We start from the raw sequence: 17,943 nt of genomic DNA on the forward strand, positions 1-17,943 counted from the left end.
AGGGTAGGACTCTGCTGTGATCTGGCAGAAGGCTCTTGGCAGATGCAGGTCTGTGGGTTGTCTCTTGCCCTCTGTGCTAAGGTGGCGTCACATTGTCAGTGACTGAGCATCCTGCATGGGGGCTTGGCTTTGAAGTGGCCCAGGCCAGGTAGGAGGAAGAGTCTTGCTACCGGGTTTGCCCCTGTGCAAACCTTCCAGCACCATCCCTTGTGCTGGGCACTGCTAACCTGAGGTAGCGGTCATTGTGATTCCAGCCGCGGCCGCTCGCTGACACAGAGCCGCTCCCTCCAGGAGCAGGTTGGACTTGTCACAGGCTGGCACACACCAGGAGCAACAGGGCAATCGATAGCATCACCTGCTTTCTGTGCACGTTGGAGGAACATGCAGGTTGCTGCGCCTGCTTTCAAGCTTCTGCACCAGGAGGAACTGCAGCACCGTTGGGTGAGGGACAGTATAAAATACCTGCTGCCCATCTGTGCCTAGAGCCCGGCTCATGGAGCTGCACTTGGCAGGAACCCCTCCCGGAGGGCAGCACACAGGCAGGAAAGGCTGTGCGCCAGACAGCCACTTGCCTTGCTACCATCAGGGAGTCTGACTGGCAGGAACCCCACAGATCACTGCTCGGTGACTATTGGAGCGTGGCCTCGGCACGGGCTCCCATGCAGGCTGGGCATTACAAGCACGGGGCAGACCTGTCTAAAGGCAGGAGTCACCAGCACCCAGGCAAGATAAGACCCATCCCTCAGGAAGGAGCATCACATGCTGGGATCTTCCATCTTCCTGACACTCTGAGCTCTCCGAGAGAGAGGGTTAGGATGCAGGCTGGCACTCCGGGCTGGTGCTTGGGTCAGGGACGCAAGGGGAGAGAGGCCCTTCACTGGACACACAGCACACAGGGTTGTACCCCAGGGGCAGGCGTCATTTGGGGGTGTCCAGCAGGACACTGGTGTGCCACAGGGCGATGTTAGAGAAAGGGAAAGTGACACTGGACACGCTAGCTGTTATTTTAACTGCTGGACAGAAGAGCTCCTGTCTCTGCTGTCACTGAGGGCCGGGCAGAGCATGAAATTCGTTAACTTTCTCAGTGGTTGCTGGAGTCACGTGCATGTGAAATTCTCCCTGACCTACACCCTGCGTGCTCCCAGCGCTGCAGGCGTATGAAGCAGGGTTACCGGGTCATTGTCCAGCAACAAGCTGTGCATTGGTTAAACCATGACGGCACAGCTCGCGGAGCAGCTGGGCGACGTTGTGAATTCCTTGGTAAGGGAAGATGCTGTATCTGCAAACAGCAAGATGTTGTTCTGGTTATCAGCCTGTCAAAAAGCGAGAGGAGTATAGCCAACAGGAGCCGGCTCCAGCCCAGGGAGCATGGTCAGCAGAAGGCTCCGAAATGCTGACGGTAATGACACCACGTGTTTTCCCACCCCCTTCCTGAGGCACGCGTCCTGCAGCCCTGAACTTGGCCTCGCTGGGAGCCTGCTGAACACCGGAGGTGGGTGCTGCTGGCACTTCAAACAGTCATGGTCTCTTGTACAGTGAAGAAGCCTGGCTGCCCTCAGCCACCAGACACAGCAGCATTTGGACACAGGCAGAGTGGGTGGCGGACGACCCCTGGCATGTCCACAGTTGTCTGGGGGCATTGTTCACTGGTGACACTTCCCAAATGCCAGTCTTGCTAACGGCCTTTGCCTCTGTGCATGTCCTCTGCAGGGCTACGTGGAGACCAGCTCTCCCTGCTCACATAGCCTCCTGGCGTCTGCGGGCTCTTAGCCAGGCGGTGGTTGTCTCTACCCTGGAGGAAGCAAATGCCTCCTGCCCCCTCCTTGCCACCTGTCTGCAGAGCAGGTGCATCTCGGGGCTCTGGCAGCAGTGGTGGCATGCAGTGTGTACTGCGCTTGGAGGTGCCTGCTGCAGGCTCCCACGGCTCATGCCTCGATGCTTACTGCAGCTGAACTGGGAGCACAGATCTTCCACAGGACACTTTAAAACATCTGCCCCTGCTCCGTGCCCCCACGTGACTGTGCAAAAGGACCTGATGTTGCCCAGCCCGCAGGCCCCGCATGGATGGGCACCGTGCAGGGCTCAGCGTTCAGCACTCGGCACTGACAGCATCAACTCCGCAGCAGGCCTCGGGGGACCCCAGAGCAAAAGGCGATGAAAGCCTGCTGCCGTGACAGCGGGGTTGGTGCAGGCCACCGAGGCCTGAGGGCATCCTTGCAGTGCAGTGGCCTGCGGCAGAGCCCGGCTGGTCTCTAGAGGGGGGATCAAACAGCCTGTGTCCCCTGCGGTACAGAGCCCTTCGTCAGCCGGAGTCATTTCTCCTCCACAATGTGCTGGGGAGCACGTAGCACCCACGTGCTACCCCAGTGGCCCTTCAGGGCTGGTCTCCATGTGGCTCCCGGTTAACTCCTTGGGCACCAGCACTCAACTTCCCAAACTGCTCAGCAACTGCGATGCAAACTGTAACAGCAGCACCTTCTTCCTGAATCATTTAGCAGGAGATTTTTTATTAATAACACAAATTAGCCTGCAAAGCGTTGGCTTGTCGGGTGTGAAATATTAGTCTCAGCGGGGTGCCCGGATCTCCAGCTTACCCCAGCCAGCCCACACGGCACCGTCCGCAGGCAGCACGGACACGTGCACCCATGCGGGCCGGCTGCCCGATGGTGTTACACGCTTTAAACAGACTGACACGTGAGAAGCCGGCAAATTCCCTCTCCAGTGTTGCCATGGCAGCAGCAGCTGACAAGCATTTCAGGTTTCTCGAGCAGGGTCGAGTGGCCTGTCTGGTAGGGCAGGGGTGGGCTGGCTGCCCCCCACCCCCACCCAAGCCAGTACCCCCCGCCTACGGGCACTGCCAGCTCAGCCAGGCCTGGGGCCTCCAGGACTCCGCTCCAGGTCTCCCTTTCCGCCCATGGCCACGGCCAGCGCTATCCACCTGCAAGCATGGCGCTTCCCCACCGGAGCCCTCATGGTCTGGGCTAGGCTCTGTCCATGTTAGGAGAGCGATCCTTGTGTCGGCTGAAACGCTGCGTTTCCTTGGGTCAGTGCCCAGTCCTCATTATTCTGGGCTATAATTGCCCCGGGAAATGCAGTACTACTTCTTCTCTTTTGGGTGCTCCCAGGTCCAAGGGGCTGCGCGTGCTGCTGACCTGCTCTGAGCCCCGTGCTGGCAGCCTCTCCTGGGAGGTCCTGGCCAACCAGCTTGGAGCCCCCCGATGTTGTGCAGGGGAGCAGCCACTGCCCCTGCCTGCCCCGGCTGTCTGTTACGGGTGCCAGCATTTGGTGTCCAGAATTGTTTGGAGTCTCTGGAAAATAATTAGGCAGCAGCATCGCCAAGTACCAGTTGTCCGACCGCTGCCTAAAACAGTAACAGTGCAGTCACCAAGACAGACGCTCCTGCAAATAACCTGATTATTCTGCACATCGCCAGGTTGAAAGCTGCAGCGTGCTCTGGTTCACTAATGACTGCGTGCGCAAGGCACCTGGTTGCTGGACCCGGTGCCGGACCAGAATAAAACTGTTACATAAAGACCTCGTGCCCTGGTGCAGGTGAGCAGAGGCTTCCTGCCTGCCTGCACCCTGCACGGACCCACTGGACGGGAGTAAAGTGGAGGGCTTAGCTTGAGCTTGAAGGATCTTGGTAACTTTACTGCTGGCTTCCTGGAGGCTCCAGCTGTGAAGAAGCCCAAGGGAAGAAGATGCACTGGTCCCCTGTGGTGGTGCCTGTTGCTGTCCCGGCTTATAAGCACTCTCAGCCTGCTTTTTCTGATGTTTCCACCATTGCTCTTTTCTCCTTCCTGACCCCATCTCAGTTCTGAGACTGACTGTCCTCTCTGGCTTCCCTGCTCTCTTGCCTCCAACTCCTGTCTCTGTTTTTCTGGATCCCCTCATTCTCTCATTGGGGGGTGGGATGGAGGTTCACCAGTTGGCCCCAAAGGCAGGTGGCACTGGCAGTGGCGGGGGCGCCCACAGTGAGCCCAGATGGCCCCTAGAAATGGCATGGTACTGTCACTGTTGCGCTGACGGAGCATGCCTCCATCACCTGTGCACCGTACCAGGTGCCGAGCAGCCCCTGGTGCTCCACAGCAGAGGGGCTATTGAAAGGCCTTGTCCAGTGTGCTCAGCAGCCCACAGCTCCCAGGCAAGTCCAGCTCTCAGGACAGCAGCAGGCTTGAGCCAGTGGCAGTGGGCAGGACACATGGATACTTTATGCAGCAGTGTGTTGGAGATGCCTTGGCTGTGCATTGCCATGCACCAGCAGCTCTAGTCAGGGAGTCCAAATGCAGGAGAACTGCTGACCTTGTCTGGTAGTCTCTGGTGCGCGTGGGTACGAGCCAGGCCCCTGTGAGCCCTGAGGGGAGCTAAGGACGTGTGCTCTGACTGCTCCCTGCACTAAACAAAGGGGCTGTGTCCTCTGAGACTGGAGGGGAGGGGTGGGTGTGTGGACAGAGGCACTTGACCCGTCATGCGAAACCTCGTTTCCATTGGTGTTTGCACCCTCGTGGCTCTGATCAGGGTATTTCAGGCACCTGAGTGCAGCCTGGGCTACCCCAGGGCAGGCCCGTGGGCTTGATTCTGCACAGGGCAGTCCATTCTCGTGGGAAGAGGGTGTGCATACAGCAGGGGCAGAGCTTGTGGCAGCATGCAGATCCATGGAAGTCCTCAGACTTCCCTTGCTCAGGACCATCCCAGCTCTGGGGCGTTGGTGTCTTGTGTGAGTGGCACTGACTGGTCCCCATATACTGAGAGCCCTCAGGGGACAGCAAGGGCTCTGGTCCCCGGCTCACCTCCATCAGCTGGGACTGCTCAATGCTCTGCCTTGGCACAGGCTTCCCAGCAGCAGGAATTAGGATGGTACCAGAGACTCTCCCAGCTGGGAGCCAGAGGGGATACCTCTAAGGCGGATATCTCAGAGCAGCCCCTGCCTCCTGCCAGCTGGGCCGTGCATGCTATGGATGCTGCCCTGACCTTGGAAGTTCGATCCTTGGGCTGGGATTTTGCGTGAGTGCCAAGCAGAGGAAAATTTCTGGGCTGCTCTGGCTCCATCCCCTGTAGGATGAATCCGGAAGCCCCTGGCGTGGAAGCAGAGGCCATGGCATGCTGCATTTGGCAGGGGCAGGCTCCATTTCCTGCAGTAAACGACCCCCTGCGAGCAGCTGTAGAGTGCGGAGGGGCAGGGTCCAGAAGAGGCTGTGTTCCCGGTGTGAATGCAGTCTGGGTGGCATTGCTCGGGCCAGGGAAAAGCGCTGACACTGCAAGCGCTAGCTGCAAAGCTGTCAGCCAGAGGGATGTCAAACCATTGATCATCTTCCATTTTAGAGCAGCGCCGCACCTCCTGCTCGCCCAGCAGAGTCGGGGCAGCCCAGTCCTCACCTGCCGAAGGAGCGGGCGCAAGTGTTTCAGGGACTCTGCGACCCTGCTCCTCTCATCCAGAGGCATTTCCTGTCATTGGATAGACCTTGGGAAGTGCTGCCATGAGAGGAAATCGTCCTAAATGCTGGCATGGGAGCAGGGTTGGAGGTAGAAGAAATACCTGGGTTGCGCAGATGCTTCACTAATTACCCTTAAACAAAACCTGTGGGCTTAACAGCCTTTCGAGGAGCTGTTTCTCCAGCTCAGGCTCAGTGCTGTCCTGTGGAGCACTGCAGCACTTGGTGGGAGGAACGTGCTAGCACAGTGCATGGGCCAGGCTTCGGCACTGAAATCTGTACCATGCGATATAGGTGCAGCCCTGGGTAAAAGCAGCTGGATGTTATCTGGGGAAGGTCATCATGCTGGGATGGGCTGGTGGTTTGGCTGTGGAGGTATCCAGCACCCTCAGGGCCCCAGTCGCAGGAAGAGGTGGCTGGAAGTTGTGAAGACACTTTCATTAATGGCTGGCCCTGCGGTGACAGCACCACAGAAAGGCCCACGAGGAGCCCGTGTGGCTGTGGCTGATGTGGGCTGGGACCGCATGTGGTACGTAGGGCTTCCTGCACTTCCACCTGCCTCCGGACCCCTGGATGGGCTGCCAGCCACGCTCCCGGCAGGGCAGCAGCCTCTCTGGTAACAACAGGGTCGATGGTTGGCATCAATTAGCAGCAGGCTGACGAGGGTCCCGGCGTGGCTCTCAGACTGGCAGCTGTCCAAGCGAAAGCAGGAACCTGCACCATGAGCAGTAATTAAGAAGCAATTTGCCCTTGGCCCACACGGCTGGGCACAGTGCCAAGCTCTGCAAGCTCCCAGCGCTGGGAGTGTTCAGAGACTCAGGCTGGCTCAAGGGACACTACTCACAGAGCAGCCTGGCCGCTAGCACACGGGTGGGAGGTGGACCTGGGCATGGGGTGCCCCTGCCCTGGGGGAGCGGGGTGTGAGGGAGTCGGGTGGAGGGGCCATGGGAGTGCCCTACCAGTATAGGGGCAGGAGGGTGTAGACCTGAGGTAGTGGCATGAGGGGCTGTCTATGCCACCTCGTGCACCTGGGGGGCAGGGACAGGCACCCCTCTTGCATCTGCAGCTCCAGCACACGGGCATGTGGCTAAGTTGGCATCGCTCATCCCTTCAGGGAATGCCAGCAGCAGCACGCAACTCACCCCAGCCCCCGTAGCACCCCTTCTCGGTGTGCTGGTGGGCCTGGTCCACACACCAGGGGAGTTGGTGACTGGCCCAGAGCATCGCTTGTATCTGGGGGTCTCCTGTCTGCCTGGTCAGATGGTGGCTCCGTGTTCTCACAGATTATGCATCTTACAGCAGTGCCAGAAACACCGACCAGGATCAAGGTCCTTTGCACAAGGTGCACATCTCTCAGACAGTCTGTCATGAGCAAGCCCGGAGACACGGCTCTGTGACCAGCTGCAGGCCTCTGCCTTTGGGAAGGCAGGTTACTTCTGTGCCAAGGTGTTAGGTAGAGGGGAAGGAGGGAGCAGCCCAGTTCCTTGGGAGCAAAATCTTTCCTAGCCAGATGTTATCAAGTAGCTTGCCTCCATCCCCTCGTCTGTGCCTGTCTTTCTCTCCTTCTGCCATAACATCTGTTGTCGCAGACTGCTCAGGCAACAGCGAGCTTAGTTACAGGTGAGACCCTGATGCTACAAACCTTTACTCATACGTGTCCATCTTGGGTGGTTGTTAACTACAGTGACTGATGCTGCCCGTGTCTGGTGTGAATAGCGGTTCGCCAGAATCAGCGCCGTAGCTGATGGCTGAGTGGCAGGTAAGCTGGTGGGGCTCACTGCAGCCAGGGGCAGGGAAACAAGGAGTCTGTCTGTCAGCAGCAAGGCTCCACACTCAACCCTGTCAATGCTTTCTGCATCTGGCACCAGGACTCTACGAGGTTCCTGCCACTCACATACAGTGCTGCTGCTGCTGTTTGCTCACAAATGTTGCCCCGTGGTGCCAAGCACTGTAAGAATCTGCACGATTTCGAGGCAAAGTGTTTCCTTGCCAGGCCCACAGCCTGCTGGGTTCGAGTTGTTGGAAGGCTCCGTGTTTGGGCTGCATGACACCATCTTGCTCCTCCTCCGGTGTCAGGGTGGGCCTGCCTGAGTTCTGCTCTTCCAGAGGGTGTTTGTTTAGCAGAAGGCGGGGAAAGGTGTTCACATTTAAACAGCAGCTTGCTGATATTGGCCTAAATTGCTGGGAACATTTTGGGCAGCTGGATGGGAGTTCTGGCCTGCAGTTTTATTCAGGCTTCCTGTCGTTAGCACTCGTCAGGACCTCACGGCTACTTTGTAATGTGCTTTTGTCTTGCAAGCATGACTGGGGGACTCGGTGTGCGTGCTGTAGGGAGTGCTGGCACACGTTCTCTAGACAGAAGTACCAGCACCAAGAGCTTGCTGCAAGCCCGGGTACAAATCCTCTGGCTTTTTAAGGGGCTTTTTCCCCATCTGCCTCTGTTACTGTATGGCCATGGGGTGGCTCCTCCAATCTGTAGCTACAGGATGTCAGGCCACACAAGCCTATTGGATGCTTCAGGTGCCCACATGAGTATCGTGCTGTCCAGGTTGCGCTGCCACATGAGGCCCAGGAACGACCATTGCTCTCAAGCCTGGCTCCTGAACTATTGCCCAGGACTCCTTGGGTACTTTAGGAAGGGGCTGGGGGAGCTTCCATGCACCCCAGCATGGGTATAAGGTGGCGACAGGGTACAGGGAGCTGGGGAGAGGTGTTCAGGTGCACCTTTTGGGTCCAGTCTTTTCCAGGGTGTGTCCCTCTGTCCTGGGAAGCAGGGAAGTGGCCTTGACTGCTCAGGAAGGAGAGGGAGGAGCAAGGCCAATAGTGCAGCTCTGTGCGGCTTCCCAGTCTGTTAGCAGTCACCTGGCAGCAGTGAGCCCAGCAGCCAGGAACCCGCTGCACGCGGAGCTGGCCCGGGGCAGCGTGCTGCACGGCTGCCCCTTTTCCTCGAGTGACAGGAGAACAGCTGGGGAGTGTCGCGCAGTGACTGCGCGGAGCGCCCTGCTCCAGTTACAGGGGAGATAGTGGCAGGGTCAGGGAAGGAGTGACGCGTGCTTTCACAGCTACCTCATGGCACAAGTGAAAAGCCGCTCGGGAGAAAGCCAGGGACACGACTTGGCCTCTTGGCGAAGCTCTGCGTAGCTGGAGGAGAGTTCTCCGTGGCAGGTCGCCCTCGTCTCCCAGTGCCTGAGCAGTCCCACCGGGGTTACTGTACTTGTGCCTTCGCCCTGCAGCGTTCTCCAGACTCTCCACCCAGAACTGCCCTGCAGCGTAGTGGGGGCAGGCTGGCAGATGGGCTGCATCTTGCGGGGGCAGGGAGATTTTCCAAGCACCTACATTGTACAGGGCCAGGTCCTAGCACTGGCGGTCCGGCCAAGACTGGAGGAGCTCCGCGGGCTTTCTCAGGACAGCATTTGGATTTAAGCTAGCTTCAGGGCCCATGGGAACCGGTGCACCATCAGCTAGAGGCTGGACGCTAGCAGCTGCATTTGTGTCTGTCTCCTGTTCCCTGCCTGAGCTCCGACCTTCCTTCAAGGGCATTCCTGCGTGCAGCCTAAACGGGTTCTCTCTGCTGAAGCTCCCTCTGGGCAGGCCCCAGTGCTGACCCGTGGGGCTCTAGGAGCCTGCTCAGGATGACTTCAGGTGCTCAGGCCCTGCTCGGAGGGAGGCACCCACCGTGGCAGCCTAGAGATTAACACCTGCAGTTAATTAACACTCTGCGGTTTGGGGTCTGCGACCTACAGCTGCTGTCCTGTGTTGTGATTTTCCCCAGAACTAAAGCTGTCCTCAACTCTGGTCTCTTGCACCCATGGCCATCTGGGCTCAGGGATGGGGCTTGTGGTAGCGAGAGGGGCTGTCCCAGGGGGTCTGTGGAGCAAGCCAGGGAAGAAGCAACTACATCAGCAGTGCACCTGCTGCAGCCCATTGCAGGACAACCCATGCTATCGTGCTCTCAGAGGGCTTCTTGTTGCAAATGGCCCTGCTAGGCCTCCCCCTGTTCACTTCCAAAGATGAGCTGGGACCCCCTATAAGCACCCCCGCATGCACACACCTTCCCTGGTGCCACCATCCACTCCATAGGGCTCTGTTAACACATCCTGCGATAGCCAGTGAATTATCACCCGCTGCTGCAGGCACTTCCTGCTCGGTGCACTGGTTCAGCAGGTGCAGTGCCTCATCTTCCACAGCATGGCCACAGGGCATGCCAAGCCCCATTGGGTGCCACGTGTGCACTGCCTGTCCGTGGGGGCCATTGAGTGATGGCTGGAGAATGTCCCAAGGGTCATGGCCTGGCAGGGGTGGCTGTGTGGGGCAACACTGGGGACTGGAAACAGCCCTAGCAGACATCTCAGCTGGCCACCTGCTGCTAGAAAGCAGAAGCCATATGTGCATTGGTCCATGCAGCAGTTCAGGACACTGCATGCGGAAGCCGTGGCCACATAGGCACAGGGCAGCAGCTGCTTCCATAGCAAGTGCAGCAGGACTTGCAAGGGCTCTGGCGCTCCCACGGAGAGAGGAAATCTGTCCTCCCAGCCAGGCTGCCCCATAAGCAGCCACGCTGTCTGTGCTCACCAGCCCCTGGAGCAGGGCCCCAAGAATCAGGGCCTCCGGCTAACTCCTCGGGGCCTGGGCTTTTGAGGCTGAGGGGTACAACTCCTTGTCTCTGCATACAGGAGCTGTTGGGGTGGGCAGGAAAGACAGAAGGGGCTGTCACTGCATAGGGACACAGTTATGCAGGGCTCATGCTGGTTCCATGCAGACACAGACCATGGTGGTCCTAGGCCTGAGCAGCCGCTACCCTGGGCTCTGGGGCTCTGTCTGCATGCCAGGATGAGGTGGGCCAGGCTGGACATTGGGCCCAGCCCTGTTTACCATTTTGCAGGCATTTTTTTGCCCCAGGCCAGGAGCTGGCATGTTGCTTTCTACTATGAGCCCTCGCCTAGTGACATTTCTAATCTCTTATCTCCCAGATGGGAGCCACCCTTGGTGCCGGTCTGCAGGCACATGTGCACCCCGATAGGGCATGGATGCAGGTTGATAAACACTAGCCCATCACAAGCTGTGCGCACTGGTGCTAGCTACAGTGCTGGGTACGGCTGAGCGGTGCCTGCTCTGCAGATCCCCACAGCGCAAGGGGAGGCCTGACGCCCCCATGGGGATACTGTGCCGGCGAAGGAGGGTGAGTAATGGGGCAGGTACAGGGACGGGCAGCAGTGGCCCCCATCCAGGCAGTCCCATGAGCTCTGCTTAGAGCAGGGGGCCCTGCTCTGGGGGCTTGCAGGCAACGATCAGTGTAGGGACAGGATGGAGGTCACGGAGTGATGTCTGGGGTCAGCCTAGGGCAAGACCCCCACTGTGGAATGGGGCTCATGGCCCTTCTGGCACCTGCCTAGGCTCAGAGCCATGTGCTGAACCCAGATGGCTCCCCTCAGCCCCGGTCTCCCTGCTGCTGCAGGCACATCGCAAAGCTGAGGTCCTGAGGGCTGCTGCAGGGTTCGGCTTGTAGATGTGCTGTTAGCAGTAAACACCGAGTGTGACATTGACTGCCCCATGCACCAAGTCAGGGGCACCGTTCACTTGCAAAGCGTGTGCACTGCAGCAGCTGGACACAGGAGATGCACTGCCATTGCTCCGGGGGCTACATGCAAGGCCCTGGGCTGGTTGCTCTGATAAGCACGGGCAGGGAGCGTTTCTGAGAACTGTGCTCAGGTGGCCTCCCTCAACCAGACGTCTCGTGGCCCTTCCCCATGACAGCTGGACTGTGCAGCAGGCAAGATCCCTCTTGGGGCAGCTCAGAAATGGGTGTGGGTGACACAAAAACGAGGCATGAGTGTCAGGCACCAAGTGCCCCTATTCTGCCCTGGCTCTGTGGCTGCCTCTCTATGGGACCCTCCCAGGCCTGGCCTCTCCCCTGCAGCCTGGACAGCTAAAGCCTGGTCATACCATAGTGAGGGCTGTCCTGGCCTCCTGCCTTCACTGCACGTTGACCTAACGAGTGCTCAGAGCCGGAAGTGCACATGCTGTCTTCTCAGCTGGGAACAGCACAGACATGGCTAATGGTCGACGAGGGCCTTAGCCTGAGCTGTGGGTGGCGTGATTGCTCTGGCTCCGGGGGGAGACGGGAGGGTGCTTGTGGACACAAGCTGACATGCTGTAGGGACAGCTGCTCCCTGCCGTGTGGTCCCAGGAGAAGAAACAAGGTGCCCTTGCCCTAGGGTCCCAGTCCATCCAGGCTGCAGGGATGCTGGCAGCAGCACCATGGGAGGTGTCAGGGGCCAAGGCAGAGCAGCACGTTTCTCTTTGTAAGCCAGGGCTTTGTTGGGCTTCAGAGTGTTGCATCAGCTCACAGCCTCTCTAGGTCCTGGGGCTGTTCCCGCTCAATGGCAGGGCTGAGGGCTGTCTCATGCTCCAGGTGCCTCTCCCTGATAGCAAAAGTTGAGGCCTGGTGCCAGCACAAGGTGGCTGCCTCCAGTGATCCCGTGCTCCCTGGCGGGCAGGCAAGCAGGTGGTGCTGCCACCGCATCCCAGCTTAGCCACCATCCCCACCGTGCACTGCACCTGGGCCTTCAGAAGTGCCGCGTTGCATTGTGCCACCCATGCTAGGCATGTGAATGGGCAGCAGAAGCCAGCATGGTCCAGCTTGGGGATCTGGGCTGGGAGCCTCAATGCAAGAGGGCTCCTAGCCTGACAACCTGGCACAAAGGGAAGGGAAGTGGCAGAGCAGAGTCTCCCACCCTGTCCTCTGCGCACAGGGGCAGTGCAACGCTGGTGCGCTTTCTTTCCCTCATCTTCTTTTAGTCCTTTGCGTCCTGGTCCCTGGCTCTGCTTGGTTGTTCTTAGCATCCCTTTCCCAGCTCCTGCTCCCTCGGCTGCTCCCGGCACCAGGGCCCAAGGGGGGCCCCTGGGGCATCGCTGGGGCATGAGTGGTGAGGCTGGTGCTGCGGGACGGGGCTGTGCAGTGGTGGAGTTACCAGAAGCTGGAGTTTGGAAGAGGGCGGCCCAGCCGGAGCCTTCTTGGGGTGAATTGCTTTCAAGGCCTCTGCTTCCTGACGGCAGCCTGGCTCTGTCCCCCTCACAGGAGGCTGTGAGCAGTGGTGCCCAGGCTCAGGCCAGCTGCCAGAGGTCCTTCCTGAGGCAGCAGCTGCAGCTTTGGGGTCCCTGTACCACTACACGAGGCCGCAGGAGCAGCCCATTCCTGCATCTGCCTGCCCACTTCTGATCAAGTGCCTATATTGCACAGCACATGGTGGGGTGCCAAGCCACCCCATCTATCAGTAGGGCCCAGAGTTTCTTGCCTGCTGCCACTCCCTGGGCAGCAGCTGGAAATGGGGCTAGCAAAGTCAAAATAAGAGCAGGCCTATCTAGAGACCATGTCCCACATGCTGAGCCAGGGGCTGGGGCCCGGGGCCTAACGCCAGCTCTCCCGGTGGCTTGCAATGTGGTTTGCTCTCTCCCTCTGGGTGACCCGTAGGAAGCCGGCACCGGGAGCAGAAAGAGCGCAGAGCCCAGGACCACAGGGTGCTTTGCAGGTTGGCTGCTCGAGTGCAGGCAGGAGGCCAGGGCCAGGCAGGGAGTCTCAGCTCAGGGGTGGATGGAGGGGCCAGAGTAAATGGGAAGAAAGGAAGCACGGGTGGAGAAGGGGCATGTCTGACCTGCCTCTGGCTACTTCAGCCCTGCCCTGGCCCCCAGCCACCGCCGCGTGCCAGAGTAGCTGGGGATCTGCCCTGGAATGCCCCCCCTTCCCCAAGCATGGCAGCCAGCCTGACCTGCACGCTGACGTCAGGCCAGTTCCTCAGCTGCCCCCCCACCTCGAGCTGAGCCATCCCCCTCCGCGGGCTGCCGGCGCAGTCTGGCTGCTGCTGTCTGCCATCCGAGGATGCGACGTGCATCTCTGAAATGCGCCCAGGGAGCCTGGCAAGCAGAGGGATGGCCTGCTAGGCTTCTCCCCGGCTGCGGCACGGCCTCCAGGGCCCTCCTCCTGACACCCGGAGGACACGAGGGTTGCCACAGGCCCCCTGCCCACAGCCCGTGGTGCCCATGGCCCATGCTTGACGCCCTGGCATGTGTGCTGGCACTTCCTCTCTGCCCTCCTTGGATGGCATCAGCAGCCCTGACCCGCACCCTGCCCTTGGCAGCTGCCAGCTGCTTTCCGGAGGCGGCTGGTATTAAATATCCCATCTGACATAATAATGGAAAGAAAATGAACAAATTCCATTAGCGGCTGGCGATCCCTGCAGGGCTGCGCTGGAGCGAGGAGGGAGCCTGTATTTTTAGCCAGATGCAATGCAACTTACTGGCTCTCCCCAAGCTGGGGAGTAGATAGCCCAGGAGGGGCCACGGGGAGACCAGGCTCAGGTTTCAGCTCAAGTGCCGGACTATGGCAGCGCGACAGGGCAGGTCCGGTCCAGATACTGCTGTGAGTATACACTGCGCTTCCCCTCCACGCTGCTTTGCTGTTTGCTTTCTCCCCGCGGCCCCCGCCTCCCCGCTGCTGGGCGCTGCCAGCCCCTTGCTGCTGGAGCGGCAGACCGCTCTCACGCCGCGGCTTTGCTCCATGCTTCTTGGGGCTGCCTGGCCGAGGGCTGTCTGTGGGGCCGGCGTGCCGGCAGCATAGCTGAAGTTCTGCCCTTTCACTGCTCCCAATTGAGCCACAGGGAGCCTTCTAGCAGGATCCAGTGCCACTCGGTCCTTCTGCGTTGAGCCAGCTGATGGAGGCTGTTGGCTCCCCTGCCACCGCTCTTGTGGCGGTGGGTCAGCTCACAGGGTGCAGCGTGCACAGCCCAGGTCCTTCTTGTGGAGCAGGTCAGCCCAGCCAAGCGGGAGGCACCTCGGCGCCCCATGGCATAGGGCTAAGTCCTCTCCAGGCCCACCGGTCCATCCCCAGCAGTGGGGGGCTGCAGGGCAGCGGGCAGAGGGCTGTTGTGCACTCGTTGCTTGCTCCTTGGGTGTGATGAGGCTGCACGGCTGCGACGACACCCCAGTGGTTGCCCCGCACCTGTTCCCGCAGCGCCGAGCTCTGTCACGCTAGGAGCGCTTCCAGATGGGGCTTCTGCACCCGTGACATCCAAACCTCATGTGCCTGAGGGGGCTGGTGCCGGGCGTCTGCCGTGGTCACCCGCTGCTCCAGCCGCAGCCACCTCCGTCCCTTGCTGCTCTGCACTGTGGTGTAGCGGTGCTGGCGCAGCCACTGGGCTTTCCCCCAGGGGTGGCTGCACGCCAGGGGCGGAGGTGGCTGCTCGTTCCTGCTGTGTCCCTGTTGGCTGCAAGGTGCCTAGTACAGTGTGCCATGGCCCTGGCTCTGCCCACCCTGTCTTGGCCCCCAAGGGAGGGAGTGCGCATCTGTGTCACAGAGATGATGCCTGTGGGCCCCTTGCCTGTGTCCGTCCTGCCACAGAAGCGCTTCTGTCCCCCTCCTCCCCAGCCCTGTGAGCTGATGCACAGGAAGTGCACAGTTAATAATAGCCTGAGTGTCTGGGCCGGCCATGCTCCCCCACGGCGGGCACTTGCCACTTCACTTCCTGCATGCCATTCTTGGGGTGGAGGGGCTGGGGTGTCTTTTGGGCCAGTGCACCACACAGGCACTGCCTGGGGCCAGGGTCCGGCTGTAGCATGCCCCCATGACAAGAGCCCTGTCTCACCAGGCCATTAGTAAGATCAGTGCATGGGGGGCCCATGCTGCTCCCCAGCCTGGGACATGGGAGCTTGTCTCAGCAGCATAAGGGGGAAGGGGGGGTGGGATTTGCTGTGTCACTATTTCCAGCGGTGTCTCACCAATTTCCCACTAGTGCCGGGATGGCAGCCTGGGGCAGATGTGCCCAGCTGTGTGCAGGGATGTGGAAGGGGAGCCAGGCTGGTGCCAGTAGCAGGGCCTAGGCAAGTCGGGGCTGGGGCTGTGTGCCTGAGCCTGCTGGAGCTACGTGGGCCTTGCGATGGCCCCGGAACAGGGGCGGGTGCTGTCGAGAGCCGGGGCCTGTGGCTGGGCATGACTCAGCTCTGCGCAGGGAGCGGGGCCTGTGCTGTGCCCGGCTGCGTGGTAACAGGGGCAGGGCAGGCACCAGTCCTCACGCTGTCCCCTCTTCCCCAGGCTGATGCTGCCACCAGTTTCCTCCGGGCTGCAAGATCTGGGAACCTGGACAAAGCCTTGGACCACCTGAGGAATGGGGTAGATATTAACACCTGCAACCAGGTAGGTGACGTCCGTAGGCCCCCTGTGCCACGCACTGGGGAGAGCCCAGCCACAGGGCCCATGTCCCTGTTCTTTGTCTGGGAGGCTGCTCGGGCCCCTGGCCTCTGCTGCATGAGCCCCTGGAGCTCAGGGACCTGTGGTCCTTTCCCCAGCAGCTGACCGGGGATTGCAGGCTCAACCACAGCAGTGTGCAAGAAGGGGCTGGGCTGAGGGCATGTGGGATGTCTGCAGGGATGGGAGCCTGCTCAGAGGGCACGGCAGGGACAGGTGGTGGCAGCGGGGCTCTCAAGTGGGCATCAGCCATAGCCTGGGGCTCTGCTGCAAGCAAGAGCAGCTGAGGAAGCAGAAAGAGTGTGGGCTACTTAGATTTCATAGACATCAGGGCTGGAAGGGACCTCGGGAGATCATCGAGTCCAGCCCCCTGCCCAAAGGGCAGGAAGTCAGCTGGGGTCACAGGGCAGAGAGTAGCGGTGGGTGCAGCCCCCAGCCCCCTGGACAGGCCTGCCTCACGCCTGCAGGCACCCGGCCGCAGAGGCTTGTGGCCAGTGGAGCTGCTCGAGCGCTGACTCAGACCCGCCTGGGCCTTGCCGGCTCCGGGAGCTGCAGTCACAGAGGAATTGTGCGCACTTAATCGACAGAACATCTCGTATCTGGGCCACTGCCAATGGTGCGCGGCTCGGGCTGAGCCGAGGGAGGCGCTGGGCTCAGCCTGCAGTGACTGTGTGGAGGCAGCAGTGCTGCAGGGGGGCACAATCCCCACTTGGAAGATGGCATCCAAACCTGCACTGGTCTCAGCCCCTGGCTTCCTGGGCCCCGCAGTCTCCTCCGCTCCTGGCCTTGGCTCCTATCGATCCAGGCGCTGCAGCTGCAGCTACAGGAGCGGCTGCTGCAGGCAAGGTGCATCTGACCAGGCCTCCCCTGTGCCACCCCGGGGTTGGGACCACCTGGCCAGCACGTGGCAAACTGCCCTCTGTCCACAGGCGTTGCCTTCCCTGGGGGCAAGCAGGGCCGGGCCCCACCTCTCTATAACAGTGCTTGCTCTGCTGCCTCTCCCAGCTGGCAGCCAGGGCTCTGCAGTGGCAGGTCCAGGTGGGGGCTGTAGCTTGCATGTGGAGACACATCTGTGGATGGTCTACCTGTGTGTTTGTATGTGGGTGCATGTGTTTTTGTCTATGCGGTGCTGGGAAGCCTGGGCCTGGCACTGGCTCTACTTCCCTGGAAGGAGCTTTTCTGTGGGTTTGCCCTGCCCAGCTGCTGTTTTGGGGGCAGCAGGGGGATGCGGGGTGCGTGGCTCCCAGCTGGTTAGCAATGGGGCTGACTGGTGGGTGCCGCAGTGGTGCGGAGCCGGCAGACCGCAGGTGGGAGAAGCTTCGTGGCTCAGCCTCACCCTCACCCTTGCTGTGCTCCAGGTTCAGCATGACCTGGCCTTGTCCACCAGCTCCTTCCAAACCCAGGAAGGCTCTTCTGAGTGGCTGTGTGCCATTCGGGGCCTGGCTGCTGGCTGCACCAGCTGTTGCACCTCTGACAGTCTGTGGGCAGCAGCAGTAGCCCCAGTACCTGCACCGTGGTGCTGGGCACCTGTGCTGCGCGCTCGCAGCACTCCTGGGCACATTGACTTACCCCTCACTGATGGTGGTAATGAGCTCTGTGGAGCTTCTCACTGGGAAATGGGCCAGGGCCTGCCCAGGCATCCTTGGAGCTTTGCTGTGTGCCAGACACAGGCAGAGGGAGCCATGGCGAGGGGGTTACTGGTCACAGTGAGCAGAAGGGAGCTGCCCCAGCCCCACATTCCCCCAGAGAGGGGATGCCAGGCCAGGGGGCGGAGGGCTGAGGGGCAGGGAGCTCCTGGCCTGGACCCACAGCACAATCCATTTGTGGGGAGGAACTGAGGCGTAGTAGGACCTGGGGGCACAAGCGGCAGCCAGAGGCACCTCCTGCAACGACGTCTTCACCCTGGTTAGATGGCATTTTGGGGTTTCCACCCGGAGGAATATCAGACCCGTGGGAAAGGTCCAACCTCACATGTCCTGTATGTCACGAGGAGGGATATATGTGGTCAGACCTATCCCACAGGCCCTGTATTCTTGCACACATGCCGAGACCTTAACCTGCCATCTGATCCTCATTCTGTGACTCCACCGCCATCACCGTACTACCATCGGCATCTCCATCATCCACTCCATCCCCCGTGTTTCCCTGCCTGCGGGATGCCCAGCAATGGGCACGCTTGGCAGCCGTCACCTTAATCCCGATAGTCAGGAGATCCCAGGCAGAGCTCCCTGTCACCTGGGCCATGGCCCTTGTCCCCACCTCTGCCCACCCCTG

At 60.4% G+C, this 17,943-nt stretch overlaps 1 protein-coding gene across 11 annotated transcripts in view; it reads left to right on the forward strand.

Moving 5' to 3' along the window:
• ANK1 (ankyrin 1) overlaps positions 1–17,943 on the forward strand; it is a 47,742-nt gene that overhangs the window by 7,927 nt on the left and 21,872 nt on the right. For 9 of the 11 annotated variants that reach the window (XM_019546056.1, XM_019546052.1, XM_019546054.1 and 6 more), the window contains exon 2: positions 15,517–15,618. In XM_019546056.1, coding sequence (XP_019401601.1) covers positions 15,517–15,618 — 102 coding nt within the window. Of the gene's footprint in view, positions 1–10,501; positions 10,612–15,516; positions 15,619–17,943 lie in introns of those variants that run through there. The other 2 variants (XM_019546050.1, XM_019546051.1) reach the window with 2 other exon arrangements.

Source organism: Crocodylus porosus, unplaced genomic scaffold (genome assembly GCF_001723895.1).
Source record: "Crocodylus porosus isolate Cpor-Errol unplaced genomic scaffold, CroPor_comp1, whole genome shotgun sequence".
Classification (NCBI taxonomy): Eukaryota; Metazoa; Chordata; order Crocodylia; family Crocodylidae; genus Crocodylus; species Crocodylus porosus.